A 19,646-nucleotide genomic window follows, 5' to 3' on the forward strand; every position below is an offset into this window, starting at 1 on the left:
GGCAGTAAGCAGATGTAGTAAGAGGAGCAGTTGGCTTTTCTTAGTGAGATCTGATAGTCTGGAGTGGTACTTAACTCATTGGGTGAGACCACAGCAGATGTTGGAGAAGAGCTCACAGAAAAAAGCTGGAAAGCAAAAAGTTATTCCATGCAGTGGAAGATACTGTACTAGTCCATTTCTCTAATGGACCACAACCTTTTTCAATGAACCACGGATGTGCTCAAGTGCAGCAAGATGACCAAACAATACAGATTATGCTGAAGACTTGGTTTAAACTGAGGCAAAGATTCAGTCAAACTAGCAAAAGTGAACTCAGAAAAAAAACTCAGAAAACTCCAAGAGATGTCATGATAAATCTCTTTTGCAAAGCTGCAGTCCTCAGCCATCTCCCTGGTGACTGGGAAGTATTCAGCCACCCCATTATCTCCCCCGTCTGTGAGGTTATGGTTTCTGTAGTTCCCTATGGGCGGTGTTTGAGCCTTGCCGTTTCTGGGAGATGACGCAAATATGGGTAAACAGCTCCTCACTCACTCGAGGTGAGGATGCAGCAGCAGGTACATCAGCCTTCCATGAAACCAGCCATCCAGGCTCACCAACACATCTGTCCCTTGCCAGACCCCAACATGAGCTGACCTGCCCCAAACCTGGAAAGTCTCCAAGACTCAACCTGTGCACAGAACCAAAGGGCAGGAGAAGTCATCTCATCCTGCCAGTGCCCAGGAGATGCTTGTAGTGTGCTGAGCTCAAGCAAACTGTGTAATCAGGCAAAGACAATGCAAAGTCAGCCCTATTCTCCACATGTCAATGACAGCTTGCATACACACATTTGGGGAGGAAGCAGACAGGGTTACCCCAAATGTTTCTTGTGCTGAGCAGCCTGTGGCAATGCTTTCCTCCATATGGTCTGGGGAACAGCCCAGGGCTGAATCCAGCTGCACGTGGAGAAGGGGCAGAAGGAGGCTGCACAGCTGCTTCCCACCAAGCCTTCGGAGTGCCCAGCTCTTGCAGACCTTTCCCCAAAAACTTGATCCCAGATAAAACAAAAAGGACTCATCAAACCACCAAATCTCAGCCACCTGAGGAGCTCTCTGAACACCTGCAAACTCCAACCAATACAAGCTCCCCAAGTAGCTTTTTGTCTTTTACAAGGAACAGCTTATATACCAGGTGAGACTGCCAATGGTATGTTGGCTGGCCAGCTATGTCCCTTGTCAACATGCCAGCTCAGCAGTGAGGTGAGGGACAGGGCAAACCCACCAAAAAATCATGGTGCTCTTCAGGAGACTGCAGCCCAGCCTGAAAACTGTGCCAAGCTAGATGTGGATACTGTCCTGGCATACTTTTCCCTTGTCCACAAAACAGACCTTCCTTGTGCCATTCCCATCCTTCAGCCCTTGACAGAAGGGCCATCATCTCCCATTTCTCTCATGCTGTGCCTCTGTGCCTATTCACATTCATGACAATCCCACTCCTCATCCTTCTGTCTCGATAATTCCTCGATCCTTTAGGGTTTGTTTTTTTTTTTTGTAACTATAAATTACTCCCGTGTTTTTTTGTTGGTAGCATCTGCAATGATATAGATTGGTAGTTCATTGGTCTCCAGTCTCACCCAGACGGGTCACTGACCTTGAAGAATTTGTCTATTTTGCTAAGGTTGATTCTCTTCTTGGCATCCAGTTTGTAGATGTTGCTGACATTCCCATCCATAAGATACAGACCAAACCCCATCACCTGAAGAAGACAGAAAGGCAAAGTCTCATTAACTTAACAAGTCAAAGGCAATTCTTATTTGCTTAGCAAATCCTCTTCAGGATCCTGTGCCACCTGGAACTCACAGAGAAAACAGTATAACATGTGCATGTTTGCAAGGAATGTGTGTGGTAGGTAGAGTACACATTATGGAATGCTTCTGTTTTCTGTGCAAAAATGCATGGTTCTCAATTGTTCCTCCTCTCTCACAAATAAAGACAATCCCAAATTCTTCTCCACTCATATTTTAGACAAGCATTTGCTCCCAGAAAATTGAAAACATCTAAAATATTCTCCTGAATTGATTTTTTCTCCTTAATTCAGTGCAGATCATTATAGATATTAAACCTACCCACATTATCCTTCAAAGAATCTAAGCTGACTCATACTGTAGTAATGATGTTCTTAGGGTAATAGTGACTATAATCACTGTAATAACTGACTTACAATAAGGACAAACATACTAACTAAGCAAGCTGTGTGCCCATAAAATATTGGCTCTTCAGAAAAGGGGTGCATGTAAACCCAAAGGAGAAAAAAATAAAGAAAATGAAGAGAAGCATTGTCTTGGAAGGGAATTTCACTTTACTAAATAGAAAGTGGAACTACCGAAACGCCCAGCTCTGTAAGTACAGCCAAACCTCACCTTTAAAAGCATATGCTTCTCACTGGGTGTGAGATACATCTTGTTTTCATAGTAATCCACACAGATGTTGACAATATCAGCCAGCAATTCCTCATAGCCAGGGATAACCTCTAGTTGTTGGTGCAGACACTGAAACAGCAACAAGGGGACACTTTATCCACATGGACAGAGGAAGAGAGGGAATGTTTCCAGAATGTATGTGGAAGCATACTTGAAAGATTAAGAAGATAATGAAGCTTCCTAAAACCCCGTCTGCACTTTTCTTGAGTTACAGATAGAAGATTGACCTCATGGTACCACCTATAAAGAAACACCTTCTGTAGGAGAGCTCTCCTCTTCAGATTGATGACAGCAGCCAAGCATCAGACAGTGAGGTAAAAAAAAGAGTTTGCACAGGAGCATACCTTCTGACTCTCCTGTCTCTGTGCAATATTTTATCTAATTAGCAGAATCTATGGACCCTGTGGAGTGTGGAGGTCCCTTGTGTCTAATCTGCAGTCCCTACGCAGCTGCAGAGATAGACTGGATGGATTTCTGGAGAAAAATAGGGGCAAGGTTTACGGTAGAAAGCCTCCTGAGAGCTCTTCTTGCATCTTTTAGAGCTTTATCCTTGTCTTGACATAAAGAGACCTCCTAAGCTACCCAGGATAACCCAATGGAGAGAATTATTACTAGACTTATGCAGCCTGACCCAGACACCAACAATCATCAGAAATGACCCAACAAAAAAGGCAGATATTGTTGCAGTCCAGCCTGAAGCACCTGAAGCATGGAAGGATCAACTGGTTCAGGGGAACGGGACTTGCCTGTGTGATGCGGTTGTGATTTGCCAGGAACATAGAAAGGTTCTGGGACTCCTGGATGGACTGGGGGTCTGCCATCTTCCGCAGAAACTGGGCAGCTCTGAATGAGAGAAATTCACCATCACCATGACCTGTTGCCCAGCGCCAGGCTTTCACCACCCATCCTCCTCACTTCACTTGCAGCTGCAGAGCAGCAACATCAGAGCTCGCCTTGAGCAGAGCTTTTCCCTTTCCTCATTTTACCAACAGGGAACTGAAACACACAGGAGCTCGGTCTTTTTCTCACAAAGAGACCACAATAACACAGATAACCGCCCTCCAGCCTCCCTGTATCTGCCTGATCCCACTGTGGGAAATGTCCACTGCCAGACCAGGCACAGGCTCAGCCCTGCTCTTCCTGCTTCTTGCCCCTCACCTTTTGTAGGCTGAGTGGTCATTTTTGACACTGCACTTCATGTTCTTCAGCTCATCCAGGACAGCAAACATGTTGATGAACTTGCCCAAGGTGAGGAGGTAGGCCTCAGAGACAAAGTCCTTCCTCCTCTCCGCGTGGCACAGGCGCTTCACCTCACTGCAGAACCGCTCGATAGCCTTGCGCTGGAAGGTGGTGGGACAGGGTCAGCACATGCAAACCACCACCCCTACAGCCACCATCCCCTTCCTTCTCCTGGTGGGATGGCAGCTCCAGGGTCTTGCTCTGTTGTCACCATGAAATGATGCAGCATTACAGACCCCTATAATAAATGTCCTCCATGCTGGAGAGAGGAGGAAGGAGGAGCCTTCAATCCTCTGCCCAGCCTGCCCAGAGAGAAGCATGATTTGTCAAATCATGCTTTGGCTCTTTAGGTGGAGCATTAAGATATCATGGGACATAAAACCCAAAGACAGTAGTGAAACCCAGCTGCAGCCAGGTGTAAACACAAGCAATGACATGGGGAGCTCCCTTCAGCCCACAGCAGCTCTGTTTGCTTTGTGGTCACTGCTCTGCTGGGATCTGAGTGCGTTATTTTCTCAAGCATCTCAAACGTAGCAACTGTTAGCTTTGGTGTTTGACACCAAAGTACAGGGCCAGGTACAGTGGCCAGAATGAATACACCAGCTGCACCCTCAGCTCTTTTTGGCTTTGCTTCAGATGGAGGAACAGCAGAGTGATCTATGCTGTCCCTACTACAGAACCCCAAACCAAAGACGTTATTTTTGTCAACTTCTTTGACTGCTTACCTGAAAGTACATGAACTTCATAAGCTTGGTGACTTCTGGCTCCAGAACTTCTACTGTCTTCTCATAAATCTCCACTCGGTTTGGCTGTTCATTACATTTCACCTGCAAAGACAAATGATGATTGTCAGCATTAATACTTCTGACACAGCTGTGGTCTTGCAACAGCCACTATCTTCTGCTTGTTTCACACTGAGCACTGTCCCCATTTGAGGACAATGGAGTGACCAAAGAAGGAGATTTTTTTCAAGGCAAAAGGTGATGTCAGAAGGGGCTATTTCTCCAATATGAAATTTTCTCCATGTGTTATAAAAAGGCACAATCCTGAATCTGAGAAACAAAATTTTCTAATGTACTTCTTGGGAGAATATATAAAATACAGAGTCTGGATTACCCACACGATGTGGGAATGTTTCATCACGGATTTATTGAAGATTTTGTGCTGCAAAGTCCTTTGTACACACAAGGCACCATGCCGTGGCTCTGCTCTAGTTCTGCTGGGATAATTTTTGTTCTGTTGAAGAACCATTAAAAATCCCTGGGCTTGGATGTGGCTAGCAGCAATGAAGCGAGTTCACCTATATCAGTCCTAGGCAGCCACATTTAAGGAAAGATGTATCCAGTTGTCACCCACCTCATTTCTAAATGATGACGTGGAGTCATCACCAAACTTTCAGGAAAATCCCTGGCTGCCCTACAAAATGCATTTCACTGCTGTTATTCTTTGTCAGGGAATGGATTCCAAGGGCCTTCCTAGGGTGTATTTTGTTTATAGTTGTTGCTGACACAAAGTTGTGATGGAGCTCACAGCTCTGGTACAAATTTAGCAGCCCAGCAGTTGATCTACAGTATGTGAGGGGGACAAATCAGCAAGCTTTACATGTGGGCAGCTGCCAGAGTCACTACAAAACAGCCCTCAGCCTCTGTTCAGCAAAGGACTGGGGAGAGCAGCCATCCCACAGGTTTCATGCCCTGTCAGATGGTATGAAAATCACAGGAGCAGTAGGGATGGGAGGACACTAAACTCCAAAATGGAAGATGATCCATAGTACTCAAACCCTGCCCAAGTTCACAACTCGTATCTTGTCTTGCCAACAACTCAGCCATGGCCTGCCTTCTGCTGGCATGACCAGCAAAGGCAAGAGCAGCACAGCAGCAAATATAAATAGGAGATAAACAAAACTCTAATCAGCATCAGCAGTCTCCCCATGGCTGGGTCTCATCAGACCATCAGCAGAATATAACCCGCGGGAACTGAGATTTGACCTTTCCTGGGGAACTGCTAACATAGGCAATGCCAGCCATGCAGAAATATTTTTTCCAAGCTCCATGGAAGCCCTGCAAACCCTTTTATCAGTAGGGTTAATGCAAGTGTGCTACATCTGCCTGCAGTGTTGTCAGCCTGCATTTCTGAAGTGATGAAGTGAGCTCTCACGTGGCAGAAGACAAGCTTTGTGTTGGAATCTGAATCACAGCTCAGTGGGCCATGTGGGCAATCTTACTCATGCTTGTAGGTGTTTGAAGGATGGAACCAACAAAATTCAGGTTGGAGAAGGACTGAAAAACATTTGAAACAGAACTTGCAGTAGAAGGGGAGAATGATTAAGCCTGGGACGTTCAGGTACATCAAAAGCTAAACAGGACATTTGGTTGTGTCCTGACAAGGAAGCAGATATTCACTCCAGAAATGCTTCTGATATAGCAAAGAGCTCCTTCACGCACCCTCACACAACATCAATCCTTCTGGGGTTCCCCTTGGAATAGAAAGGGCCCCCACACCCAGGTACCAGTTGGTGACGTGGAAACCTGCCCCAGCTGCCCACTGCTTCATGCAAGGCAGGGACAGCCCAGGTCTGCCATGTCTCAAGAGCACCTGCTGCTCTCATGTTGTGCTGGCCATATTGCTTCTTTATGCAATCACAGAATCATTAAGGTTTGAAAAGACCACTATGATCGTCTAGTCCAACTGTCAATGCATCACCACCATGCACACTAAGCATGTGCCACATCTCCATGGTTCTTGGACACCTCCAGGGACAGTGACTCCACTACCTCCCTGCCTTTGCCTGACACTGAGTGTGTCCTCCACCCCTGCTGACCCTGCAGGGGTAAAGTGACCTCAAGCATGACTTCTGAGAGAGCAGAGGAAAGGCTCCTGAAACTAGAAAATATATATATAGCTGAGAGGTACTGTTAAGAGATGTCAGGGATGGAGCTGCTGCATCTTCTATACATGACGGTGCAGAGCAGAGTCCTTTGCTAGGGCAGCAGTAGGGTGTGCTTCTTCTGGAGTGGCTACTTACTACAGGGATTAGTGGTTGAGACTTTGATGGGGAGACGAAGGCAATTTGAAGAGTCTACGGTTTCTGTTTTCAACTATTCTACCCCCTTCAGTCTTTGCTTTTTTTTGGCCTCCACCCCAAACTGACCACATTGAAGATAAAACCACACGTACCTGGGGAATGGCTCTTGAGCAGCTCCTCCACGTGTACAGCATCACAGCATACTCATGGCCTTCTTCCAGCATTTCATTCTGAAACACAGAGAGGTGTTGCTGGGGCAAGGCACACGCTGTGGTGTGGCATTGCTGGGCAGTGCCTGGGAACTCACCATGCTGGAGTGCACTGTTGCCTGCTCGATGTACCTGGCGATTCCAGTCACAAAGGCATTTCTGTCTTCAAAGTTTGTGTCAAAATTAGCCTATGGGTGAAATGGAGATGAGGATTAAAATATGCACAAGCTAGATGTTTGCTCACCTGATGCCATGCACTGTCAAGTTGTTTTAGAAGTATAGGCAAGAAAACTCCCAGCAGGCACAGTAAGAAACAGGAGGGCTCTTGGGACATAGGAGTCGACCCATAATGAATTGGAGGTGCTGGAAATCACTGCATCTCTAGGGATAAACTATACACATATACAGACATATACAGTTTGCAGTGTATCTGAATCCCACATGTTCATTAGAGAAAACCCTGCAGATGATAGATGTGAAGATGTGGCCATTGAGACTGACAAAGCCTTCTAAAATCAAGCCAATCCAGTGGTGATCAGTTACACACAACTGCAGCCACACCAGTGAGCAAACCTGTAGCAACTGTACGAAAGACTTCAGTCTTCTAACTCAGAGAAAGTTGCAACCTCATTAATTTCCGTTTGTGCCCTGGATGCTAGGGGAAGACCACATCCTGTCAGCAGGAATTGCAAAGGATAAACATAGAAAGAGCAGGGAAAGAGATGTCTGGGAAACATAGATGTGAAAGTCAGCACTCAGCGCTTAGTGCTAGTGCTGCTCTCGCAAGCTGATGCTTTGGAAGAAACAGTTGTGAAACCTGAGCTACTGCTTTGCATGTAGACGTGGCAGTAAGAAAGTGCAAAGCAAGGCAGGAGGTGAAAGCACAGCTCCTCTGCCTCATTCACATGCTTTGGGCTTGGGCAATTTCCTCTGCGAAGGCACACTGATGCTATCTCCTGCAAGGCAGCGCACACATAGGTCCCAAGTGCACAGAGCGATGTCATCAGCAGTGCACTGACTGTGTTCACCTCAATAACTGACTTCCTGAGCAGCTGAGCTGGGAGCACAGAGCTGTGGCCTTAGAGCTGCTTTTCTTCATGCCTCTATGACCCTAATGTGATTAACGTAACAGCAAACCTGAGGCTGCAAGTGCATTTTTGAGTAGCAGGGAGAGTGCTAACCCCAAAGCAGGTATGATGAGGAACCAGGCTTGGCCAATTCTGTGAATACCTCCAGATCCAGTTTTGTCATGGTTTCAATGAGGTTTACATGCCCAGCGGAGGGCACACGCTTATGGCCATGAAGCACAAGTGAAGCTGTGCCATTGGTCAGGACCCTGAGCCTCCCATGAGCCACAGGCCAGCAAAGACTAAAAATTAATTTGTGAAGATAGATGTTAAAATGTTACTAAGATTTTCCAGAGAGAGCTGAAACTTGAACAGCCCAGAAATGCCTTTGGGTCTGATAACCCCAAGGGATACCAATGCTACTGAACAAGCCTGCAGTCTGACCTGCTGAAAGAGATACTGTAACTCCAGCACCCTGTACACGAAGCACAGCAATCACCGTAAGGTTGCATTTATGCATGACCACAGTAAGGCATGCAGACAGGAGTGGCAGCATGGAGAAAGTAACCCTGTGTTATATTTAATCCTGGGAGTGTGCTATAGGACAGGGTGTGTTGAGCAAGCAGTCGTGGCATCCCGCTGTGGGTCCAAAAGCAGTGCTTTGAGTCTTCTCTTGGGCCCATGCCAGACTTGGGCAGGACAGCTGCAGATGAATCCGTGGTCACTTGAGGCAGAGCAGTGGTTATCACAGAATTGTAGACTCGTTTGATGTGGAAGGGACCCTTAAAGGCCACCTGGTCCAACTCCTCTGCAATGAACAGGGACACCCACAGCTCCATCAGGTGCTCAGAGTCCCTGCACCCTGACCGTGGGTATCTCCAGGGAGGGGGAACCCCCATCTCTCTGGTCAACTTGTGCCAGTGCCTCACCACCCCGCTGCCTGCCCTCCCTGCAGCTCCAGCTGCGCGCACAGCATAGGACAGACAAATTCAGGCTGAACTCTGATTCTGACCTACTTAGACACATGCACTTAGCATTTAAAGGAAGCACAGAAATACACACATAATAAAACACTGCTGAGAATCTCCTGTTGTTATCACGAATCTCAATCTCTGGCTTCTTATCCATTCGTACACTCTGGTCCTCATTTTTAACTTCCCTATGACTTGCCCAGTGTTAAAGAGCCCTTTTCCCAATCTCTGACAGCAGAGCTGTGGCTCGATCTGTTCTGAACATTTCCTCTAACACTCTGACTGGAAGCACTTTCTCCTCCTTCTCCCAGCACCACGTGCCCCTGTGCTGTGCAGAACAGCCTCTGTGCCCTGTGGGTCTGGAAGCTGTGGGTACCTGGTACATAATGGAGGAAGGAGGTGGCTCGATGCATGGCTGCTGGTCCGGCAGCGGCAGCTCCTCCAGCAGGTCCACATTGGACAGGGCATCCTCCAGCGTGACGTGGGTCGTCATGGTGCCAACTGTTCAGTTTCCACACTAGATCCAAAGAAAAAAAGAGAGTGACAAACAGCGGCCAGAAAACTGAGTGGGAGAGCACCAAAGGACTAAACTGGAACCAGGCCTGCCTTGCAATGCAGGGGACATGATCCTAGTTTATCTTGTTTTCCTTTTCTTGTGTATTTAACCTATATCTCTGTGTCATCTCCCTTTCCACAATTCAATAACAGAGCAGGAATGCAGAAACAGAGGAACACAGCCGCCCACCCAACTCCTTCTGTGCTCAGCTCTGTGCAGAACAGCTGGGTGCTGCGGTGCAGCCTGAGCAGCCTGAAGTGAAAGCGTGAGATGCAAAGCGGTGCTTTCAAAAATATCTCTCGAAGCAGTGCAATGAGAAAAGCATGAGCAGTGCTGACACTCACATGGTGCCCTCCCTACATGAGGAGGCACTGGAAACTGTAAACAACAAAGCAATTTTTGCAGGTGAACTGGAAAGGATCAGGTTCTGGATGGCTTAGGCAGTGAAAAAAAAAGAGGTGGTTAAAAAAAGTATTTATTTGCTTTTACAGTGCAGTGCGTCCCCTGGTCAGGCCCTGCTTGCCCTGGAGCTGCCACCAGCTGTGTTGTGAGATGGTGCCAGCTGCATACAATACAAAAAACAAAGGGAAATGATTCTGAAAGAGCTCACTGCCGCTTACCTCTGTGCTCAGCCAAGCCAGCAGGAAACACAGGCCAAAAAAGAGTCCCTGATCTCTTTTGCTCTTCACCTTTGCAGTGAATGCCTCACCATGGACAGACCCTGCTGTCCTCCAGGCTGAGCACTTGTATAACCACAACCACAGGGCTCCCCTAGTTAATGCCTAATCCCTGTGCAATGGCTGTGCTGACCTGGAGTGTGTCTCCTAGAAAACACTCAGTTGCACTTAAACATTTGAAACTTTAAATGTTGACATGCTGCTGGATTAGCAGATCATTCCCCTTTCAAAAACTGTGTTTTTTTTTTTTTCCAGTTGGACCCAATTAGTTTCAAATGTGAACTGAATTTATCACTTTAATCTGCAAGACAGTAGAGCTCTGTTAGCAAAGTTTTCATGAGGATACCCCCGGGTTTCAATAGGAACACCCTGCAACCTTTGAATTAGCTCAGGCAAGTGGGCTGAGCTCTTCAATGCCTTGTTACAGAGCACATCTCTCAGTCCTTTAATCATCTCTTTGGCTTTTCTCTAAGCTTGATCCCATTTTCCAATTTTGCAGCTTTTTTGGTGAGGTGCAGACAGCATAGCAGGACACGGTGCTCCAGCACTGTCTGCACAAACACCAGTCACAAAAGCAGCACAGTGTACCTTCTCATGCACCGCCACATCAGCTCCTTTGGTCACAGCAGCAGTCCTACAGGCGCTCCCGCTCAGCTGATCATCTGCCTCAATTCCCTTAGGTCCATTTTTTTTGCTGTTTGTTTTTTTAATTGAGTCACTGCTTCCCAGACTATAAGTTTGTTTTTCATTTCCAGCACTGGGAACATGGAAGGACAATGGCTTTGGGTTGTCCATAGATACGCACACATACACACTCAGTAAGGAACGCAGCCCAAAGGGATGGATGCATGCAGACCTGAGTGGCTTCATGCTGGGTGAGGGCAGGGATAAGCTGTGCCTCTCATTGCTACTGCCTGCAGCAGGAGCTCTGAGAGCACAGAGGGGTCTGGAAAAACCCGTGTCATCTCCACAAATGCCTCCCCAAGGCAGTGGGAAGTTTTTCGGGTTGTAGCAGGAGATCTGGTTCCCAACTCAGCATCTCAGACCCACAGTGCAGAGTACTGCACAGACCTGCAGGAAGACAACGGCCCTGCACTCAAACGCAGGAAGGGAGGAGGCAGCAGTGTGGAAATAATGAACAGAAAAGGAAGCATCGAGCAAAGCAAGCAAACAGCCATGAGCACAGCCTGCCCCGTGCTTAGCTGTGCAAGAAAGAGGATCCAGGTGACAAAACTGCACAAATGTTCTAACAGACGAATCTTCACTGTAACATCCCCGTGAACCCAATTTCAATTGTATGCTTTCTTCAGCAGAACGGCAGAGCCAAAGCCGATGAAGGGGCACGGTGTGAGTTGTGAGCGGTGCCTGCGGTGTATCGGCAGCGCTTCCTGTGCCAGCACACATCGCTGCTCGGGGTGGAGCACAGCGTGCCCCACATGGGGCTTTTTTGCTGCCCCATGCACGTGTGCAGAGGGGTGAGGCTTTCCTCCTCGCACAGGAAACATATCCTGCCTGCGTGAAGCAAAGCACCACCACCCAGGCTGCTAGAAGCTGCCTCTCTAAAGTATTTTGTTCTGTATATCCAGCCGCTGGAGCTCCACCAGCCCATGCATTTTTGGTGGAACTGCGCCCTGCAGGAGCCAGCCCCATCCTAGGGAAACCCTGGGGCCATGAGGCTGATACTACTAATGCTAATGAGCACTCTGCTGCCCACACTCTGCCTGTCCTCTGCAGAAACTTCCTCCTCCCATTGCCACAGTGATGTTCAGTGCTCCCCAACCCATGTGCCAAAGGACTACAGCCCCAGGTCCCCCACCCCAAAGCTGAAATGAAGGTAAATCTGTTAGGAGAACAGAGGGCTGGATTTAACAGTCTGGAGGAAGGCTTTGGGAAGGAGCGACCAGGGACATCCCAGATGGCTGAGTTTGTCACTGCAGCCCAGTCCTACCTTTCCTATCTGTGCAATATCATCATCTTCACAGCAAGAGGAACAAAGGAGACTTCACTATCAAGGCATCTTGGGGGAACAAAGGAAGACTTTTGAAAGTGGGGCCATAATGAGTATGTTGCATTCATGTGCGCTTGGCTTCACAGCTGCACAGCTGAGAGCTGTGGGGAAGTGGAAGGGCTGCTTTGGGTGCTCAGCTCTCCTGCTCCCACAGCAGACATCCACACTGGAGCTGCAGGAGCTGCCAAGCACAGGAGAGGCAGCAACAATTGCTCTGTAGACTGCCAGTCATTTGAGATCCAAGCCCTGCAAGCCTGGGGTGAGTTGCTACAAAATGACTTTTGCTGGAGAGGTGGTGACATGGAGGAAAAGGAGGAAAACACCTCCCAGAGGATCTGGTGCTCTGCTTCTGCTGTGTAACCTGGGAAAGCCACATTAACTTATTGGGCCTTGTGATAAAAGTTTCACCTTTTACTCAAAAAAATCATTTCACTCGTGGTCAGAAACCACCGTGGCCCAGCAAACACCCCAGCAGGCAGACATCCTGGATACATAGCACCACATTTCTGGTGCCCGTGGCTTCATGGTAAGAGAAGGGTACATGCTGCTGGACAGCAATGGATTTTGGTAAAGCAGAGTGATTCCAGGGTGCAAAAGGATTGTTATACTGTTGCCCCAGAAGAACAGGATTAACATCCCCTATGTTGTAGGATGCAAATCATCAGCAGTCTCCTCACATACTGTAAGATTTACTTGGAATTGCAACCACCACAGCCAGGAGGTTCTTTGCACGAGCAAATCAACACAGCCAGGATGAGCAGAGCTGGGCTGCTGCCCTCCACAGCCACAGCCATTAATAACCCTGAAATTACCCATCCTGACAAAAAAAGGAAGCCAAACTGCACCCACTCCTGAAGCTGTCTGCATTTGCATTCTAAATTTGCTGCCATCCCACTAAGGCTGAGCTCCAGATATCTGCGCATCTCTGAGCAACATCGTTATTTTGGAATTTATTTCGTATAGAATAACTTCATTTATCTCTGGCCAAGGAAAAAGGCTGCTATAGGAAGCTGCATTTCCAATATAGCAGAGAAATGTAAAGCAAGTTTGTGAGCAAGATCCTTTGCTGACATTCAAAGCACTTATTGGGAGATAATATCATAGAGAACAGTGTTGTTAGTAGTTGAATAATTAGAAATGTTCCAAAAGTGATCTTCCTCTTTACGTGCAAAGACAATAATTGTTTGTTAATAAAATTACTGTGATATCACGATATTCAGCTTTGCTTGAGACCCGAGTAAGAAAATGGAAGGCTTTTCCATATTCCTCAGGCTTCACTAATAGCAATTAGCTGTACAGAGAAAAGGAGAAAGGAATTATCCTTTGTAGGGAACTGCCCTAGAATAACACGCAGTGACAGACACCAACACAGCAGGCAGTCTCTGCTGGCAGTGGCCAACCCCTGGCAACAACTGCCACCGTGCAAAGCAAGGCTGTGGGGCAGGAGAGGTGCAGGGCAGGAGGGTTGCTGGGGTGCAGCCCATCTTAATTGCAGGAAATGGCTGTGATCTGAGGCCAAGGCCAGATCCCCCGCGGAAAGCGGCAGATGGCAAAGAGGCCAAGCTCTGCTGCTGGCAGCGTCCCTAACGGCACACAAACCGGCCCCTTCCCCAAATCAGACAACGGCAGGGTTCCAGCACGTGTCCCTTTTCCTCCCCAGTCCCCCCCCTCCCCCAAGCTCTGCAACCCACGGAGATTTCCTGCCGCGTTCCCTGTTCAGCTAGGATGCAGGTGGCACTGGCACAGTGTTTCCAACAGCATCCTCCGCCGCGAAGTTCAATAGAAAGAGATGCATCTCGATCGCAGGCGGCCCCGCGCACGGGAAGGGCCGCTTTGCTCATCATTTTGACATCACCCCACCCCCGGCGCTGACCCTCAGCCCGCACCCCGCGGCCGCCTGCCCACCCCCTCAACCACCATCCCTCCGGCCCCATTGCTCCCACGGAGCATCGCCGCCCCCCGGCTGCCATTGCCGCTCGCAGCGGGGCCTGCAGCGCCCGCCGGGCCCGGGGCTCGGCTTTATGCCCCTCCCTCGGTGCGAGATGGGGATAGAAGGCGATCTGTGCTATTTTCCTATTTTTTTGCTATTTTCCTATTTTTTGCTATTTTGCGATTCTCCCCTTCCTCCCATCCCCTCCTCCTCTTCGAGCTCCTCGCAATAAACGCTGCAGGTAGCCCTGAGCATTATGGGATACATTCTGCACATCCCGGCCCCGCCGGGCCGCCAGCCCTGCCTCTACCCGGAGAGGCAGCACCTGCCCGGCGGGGGCACCCCTACCCCGCTGTTCCCCCCGGAGGATTACCGGGGAGCGCAGCCCCGGGCCGCGAAGGGCTGAGGCCGCGCAGCCCCCGCGCAGCAGCGCCCAGCCGCGCGCCGCTCACCTGGCGCTGGGTTCGGAGCTCGGGGCGGCGATGCTCGGATGCTCCGCGCCGCCCGCACAAAGAGCAGGAAATGGCTGCAGCAAGTGCACTTCCGCGGCTCTCCGCCGGCCTCTCCGCGCGGCGGCGGCGGTGCTGGTGGTGGCGGCGGCGGGGGGAGAGCCCCGGCCCCCGCCGCGGGAAGGGCTGGAGCCGTGCGCTCCTCCTCCGGGGGATGCGTGGGGCCGCATCCCCGCCCCTCTGCCGGGGATGGCCCAGAGCGGTGCGCAGGAAGGCTACCGCATCCCCCCCGGGAGCCCCGGCGCTGGGGGAGTGCGGTGGGGGCCCCAGACGGGCAGAGCCCGGCCGGGATTCGTCGTTCGCGCTGCTGTGGGGCTTCGGGTTGCAGCCTCTCCGCTCCTCCTGGAGTTGTACGGCCGTTACGTTTTACCTACCGTGTTCTTGACAGCCTGCTGTGTAGCGTGCTTGTGAAACCTGAGCTGGAAGGGACCTAAAGCAGGAGGCAATCAGTGCCTTGGCTTGCAGCTCCGAGCCTTGTCTGAGTCAGCTCTGCATCCGAAAAATCTTCCTTTCGGCGTTTTGGGCATATGGCATTTCTTCACTGACAAGTTTCCTGTCCTTCTGCTCATGCTGCTTTCTAAAGCTCTTCGGATCCAGCGTGAAATCCAAACTGGATCTCTTACAGCCTCCAGAGCAGCAGCTCCCCGTGGTCATTGATGCAAACCCTTCGCGGGGCTTTGGTCATTTCAGGCAGTGCTCCCAGCTCCTGCTGCTGCCTCTAGAAAGACACTGATGGGTACCCAAGGACCACTGACAGTATTAAAATATAAATGCATAATGTCTAGATAAATTTCCTTAGCTCCCTTGGTAGTGTGCCTTTCCTGAGCACCATTCTCTGCTCACAGTGTGTTGCCACTTGCCCCTTGGATCACAGCCCTCCTGGGGCTGAGTTTGCTCTGGACTCAGGCTCTCCATGTTGGCTGACTCTGCAGGGGAGTTTGGACACCAGGTCTACCCTATAGCTCTGCTGCTGTCAGCTGAATGGATACAGTGGGCTGAAGGTACTGGGGTCCACAGGCTGCAGAAGGAAAAAGACAGTCTGAGGAACAGTCTTTGTGTTAATAGACAGACCCACACCTAGAAAATTCTGTTAATAGCATCTCTGGGAGCAAACCCTTCTCCTTCCCCTGTGTTGCACTTCTCTCTCACTTGTAACTCAAATATTTAGTAGCCATCATTCCCCTTTCTACTATTTATTGTTGTCAGAAAAATTCAATAAGTGAGCATTATTATTGCAGGTCCAAGAGATCTAACGTTGCTCCGAGACTGTGGGAGAAACAAAGGCAGTCCAACAAAACCATGGCAGTAAAAATTGTTGTTGTTTCTTTTTTTTAATATTGTTTAACCTTGCTTCCATTATCAACCAGGTTCAGGGTGATGGGAATTCCACGAGTGTTGTGATACTATATTAATTTTCTACTCTGTGCTTTCTTAGATCATTGAATAATGAATGAGCTTCCTTGCATTCGTCTTGTAGGTCACTGCTGGATGGAAGCACTGGCAGTGAGGGGCAGGCCCCACAGCACTGCAGGTATCTACATGGTGTATAGATTTACCACCGTGCATTTGTCACATTATGGCACTGTCCTTTTCAGATTCTTGAAGTCTCTCATAAATACTAGTGGGGAAATACCCTTGGGAGAACTTGGATATTATTAACCCTGTATTAGAAGGACCCAAAGAAGTTAAAGCCATAACACCTGACATTTAGACTTGGAAATCTGTGTGTCCATATGGTAAACTACCCAATTTGCTGAGATTATGGATACTTCCTAACCCCATGAACCCAGCATGTCAAGTAAACGCAGAACACAGCCAGAGCTCTGGGGAATGGAGATATTTCAGAAAGCCAGCTTGCTTCTTGGTGGGAAGGATGAGAAAGGGCAGGCTGCTCAATTATAAAAGCACACGAGTGGTTTTTGCACTGATGCTAATGTATAGTGAAAACCACAGATGGGACAAAGTAATTCTATTGTCTGTAAAAATACATATTGTGTACATAGAAATACAGCTAATGAAGACCAAACACATGACAATGATATTTTGTGCAGTGCACCCGAGCTAATAAATATTACATGTATCTCATCAAACATAAATATAATCTCAGAAATATTTCCTAAAAGACCAATAGTGCTGCTACCCAATAGCAGCTTCTTCAGTCTCATCAGATCCCTGGTTGCTCCCAAAGAGCCAGAATATTGGCTTGGTGAGCATGCAGATAGCCCTGCCCCAGGCTGAGTGCCTCTGCTCAGGGAAAAGCCATTCCAGGGTGCCCTGCAGTGGTTCGGATTGTGTGAGTGGAGCAGGGGAGAAATGGGGTTACAGCCAGCTGGCCTCGCGCTTAGCTGTCAGCGTGCCGTTCAACACGTGTCGGGCTGCTGGAAACTTCACTGCCCAAATGCCAAATTTAGCACCATGGGGACGTGACAACAGGCTAACTTGGACTGAAAGGATGAGAGAGAGAAACTTAGCTTAACTTCACCATAGGCAAAAATTCAAAGATGTTTTATAGATGCTCATTTTCCACATATTGGTTCAGACTGCTAAGAGATTTCTGTGGAAGTCCTGGCTTGAAGGTGGCACTCTGACCTCATGCTTTGGATTGACATCCTCTGGTCCATATGTTAGGATTCACCTTGCTTGGGAGAGTCACTCTGGATGGTATTAGTAGGAGCAAAATACAGTAAATAATGTGGAAATAAAACAAAGTTGGAAGATCTATATGGCAGGAACTATGTCTTGCCTGTATCTATAAGCCTGAAAGGATTCTGACTCCTAAAGTGACTCTAGAACCATGGATCTGAAAAACACCACAAATTCAACCTCCTTCTATGAAGAAATAGTTTGACACAGGATATGTGAGATCATGGGATTACAGTATTTCCTTGTTCCATTTTTGTTGGCAAACGTCTTTGAACTTGACTTCTGTAACAACAGAAGGAATTGCTGCTAGAAGTTTCAACCTCAAAGTTTCTGTAAACTGCTGTCACATAACGTTTACCCATGTCCTAGCTTGCCCAAACACAGAAACATCAAAAACACATCTCACATATATGCACATATCATCTGTGAGTCCCTTTAGCTTCTCTAGTTCTTGTTAATGCTTAGCAGAAAGTCCTGATCCCATGTACAAATGCTGCAGGACACTAACACCCACATTTCTGGTTTGGAGGTCAGTTATGTCAAATTAGTGTCTGTCCTGCAGTGGAGATGTGCATGTTAACTGAAGTACCAACAGATGGATATTGCTCATACCTTCTTCTGCTCCACCACATGGATCTCCTGGAGCATCAAGGCAGTCTGTTTGCATAAGACTTTCTTTCTTTGATCACTCCCTAGAAGATTCACCAGTTTGTTTGCAGAAGAGATGGAAGAGTCTTTTCTTGTGATGATTCAGTTACTCTTTGAAGTAAAACTTCTCATTAGCACTAGTGCACTGATCACACACTCTGCATGTTTCCTCCTCATGGCACACTCTTTTGGGAATAGGTGTTTCTGCTTCTCCCTGATACGGGATCCTGTCTGCTCCTGGACTGGAGGCACACAACGCTCTGCCCTGCCATGTCCTCCATGCTCAGATAGAGGAAGTTGGTGGACGTTATTTATTTGTCTTTTGATTTAGAAAGATTGAAGACAAAAATCAACAGAAACTTTCAGATTTGAGTTTTTTTCCCCCAGAACATCTAGATGTGCATCAGAGTCCCGTTTTCCCACTCACTGTAGAAATTGGAGAGAATATCTTTCTAACCCACTGCTTTCCTCTTCTGCACTTACAAACTGCAGATACCTCCTCATCTTTTAGGGTATCAGAATCCTGTTTCCGTTAAGCCACAGTTTCAGAGGAAGTCATATAAAGGGAGAACAAAACCACCTTAAAATGTCAGCATCAGAAATGCAGTTACTAAATCCAGGCTGTTCCTTTGTACCCCAGGCTTATTCCTGTTCAGAGCTTTCAGGTCCAGCCCATTCTGAATTAGAGAGCCATGGAAGTCTAAGTGTTCCTCCTTAGTCAAAGATAGGGTTTTTTTCCCAGGGGAGACATTCATTTGGGAATTTGCAGAACTGGAACATCAGTGCCAGATCTCCTCTTTTTGAGGCTGCATCTTCATGAGAATTACACTTGCTGTGTTACATGTTGCAGGAATTTCTGCTCATGTGCTGGTTCTGCTTGTAAGATGCAAACAACATTCTTGGCCAAGCCAAATCTCATGTCTGCCTGTGCTCTCGAAGACCTGGGAATATCTCGTCTGTCTGGAAGTACGGGCCTCTGCCCTCTGCTTCTCCTCAGGCATACAGTAAGTTTCTGTGGTGGAAGGATTCACATTAATGCTTTGTGTGGGGAGAATCCAGCCGTCTGCCCTATCAGGACTTTCTTAGCTTCATGTAGCATCCAGTGCCATGATTACAGATCAAACTCAGAGATTTCACTTAGCTGATAAAGCAGAAGAGAAAAGGACGGGCGGTCTTCTTTCCTCTGAGTGAAATGGAGAGAGAGAGAATATTAACGTCAGTGTGGGAGGTATGGTGAGTTTAGTAAGGAGAACCTTGTGAAAAAAGCAAGTTTTAACAAAAACAAAATCCGTTCTTATAGAGAAAATGCCATCAGAAGAATGATGCTCCTTCTGCACTGTGATTCTTCTCTACTAACAGGGAATTTTCCCCAGAGGACACTAAGTACTTTGTAATGGGCAGGCTGTCATTTTTACCATCCACGTTAAAGCTGAGCACCACTGATTCGTAGCTTTCTTAGGAAGCAAAACGCTGAATTAACTTGAATTAGGTGCACTGCATAGACTGTTCAATGATGTCAATGCATTCTGTAGAAACAGCAGCTTAAATAAAAGGCAAAGACCATAAGGTTTAATTCATCTTGCTAACACAGATAATAGCTACAAAGTGCCTCATCTCCAGCACTGTATCTTGTATTAGCATGCGAGGTGTAAACTCTCTTCTAAACGCCAAAGAAGAGAGAGCTCTTTTTGGGAAGCAGTGCTTTCCCA

At 48.0% G+C, this 19,646-nt stretch overlaps 2 protein-coding genes across 4 annotated transcripts in view; both read right to left on the minus strand.

Annotated features, from left to right (window-relative positions):
• The window catches only part of CYFIP2 (cytoplasmic FMR1 interacting protein 2), a 51,323-nt gene extending 36,636 nt beyond the window's left edge, over positions 1–14,687 (minus strand). For 2 of the 3 annotated variants that reach the window (XM_042826175.1, XM_042826173.1), the window contains exons 1-9: positions 10,143–10,289; positions 9,343–9,483; positions 7,027–7,116; positions 6,872–6,949; positions 4,420–4,521; positions 3,614–3,795; positions 3,202–3,298; positions 2,396–2,524; positions 1,627–1,731 (exon numbers count right to left, since the gene is read on the minus strand). In XM_042826175.1, coding sequence (XP_042682109.1) covers positions 1,627–1,731; positions 2,396–2,524; positions 3,202–3,298; positions 3,614–3,795; positions 4,420–4,521; positions 6,872–6,949; positions 7,027–7,116; positions 9,343–9,459 — 900 coding nt within the window. In that variant the 5' untranslated portion in view covers positions 9,460–9,483; positions 10,143–10,289. Of the gene's footprint in view, positions 1–1,626; positions 1,732–2,395; positions 2,525–3,201; positions 3,299–3,613; positions 3,796–4,419; positions 4,522–6,871; positions 6,950–7,026; positions 7,117–9,342; positions 9,484–10,142; positions 10,290–14,589 lie in introns of those variants that run through there. The other variant, XM_042826174.1, reaches the window with a different exon arrangement.
• A 1,136-nt stretch (positions 14,688–15,823) lies between these two features.
• Positions 15,824–19,646, minus strand: part of ITK (IL2 inducible T cell kinase) — a 30,570-nt gene continuing 26,747 nt past the window's right edge. Inside the window, exon 17 of the mRNA XM_042826588.1 lies at positions 15,824–19,120. Coding sequence (XP_042682522.1) covers positions 19,049–19,120 — 72 coding nt within the window. The 3' untranslated portion in view covers positions 15,824–19,048. The remainder of the gene's footprint in view (positions 19,121–19,646) is intronic.

Source organism: Centrocercus urophasianus, unplaced genomic scaffold (assembly GCF_019232065.1).
Source record: "Centrocercus urophasianus isolate 14NV4802_14NV808 unplaced genomic scaffold, USGS_Curo_1.0 seq_26, whole genome shotgun sequence".
Taxonomy (NCBI): Eukaryota; Metazoa; Chordata; class Aves; order Galliformes; family Phasianidae; genus Centrocercus; species Centrocercus urophasianus.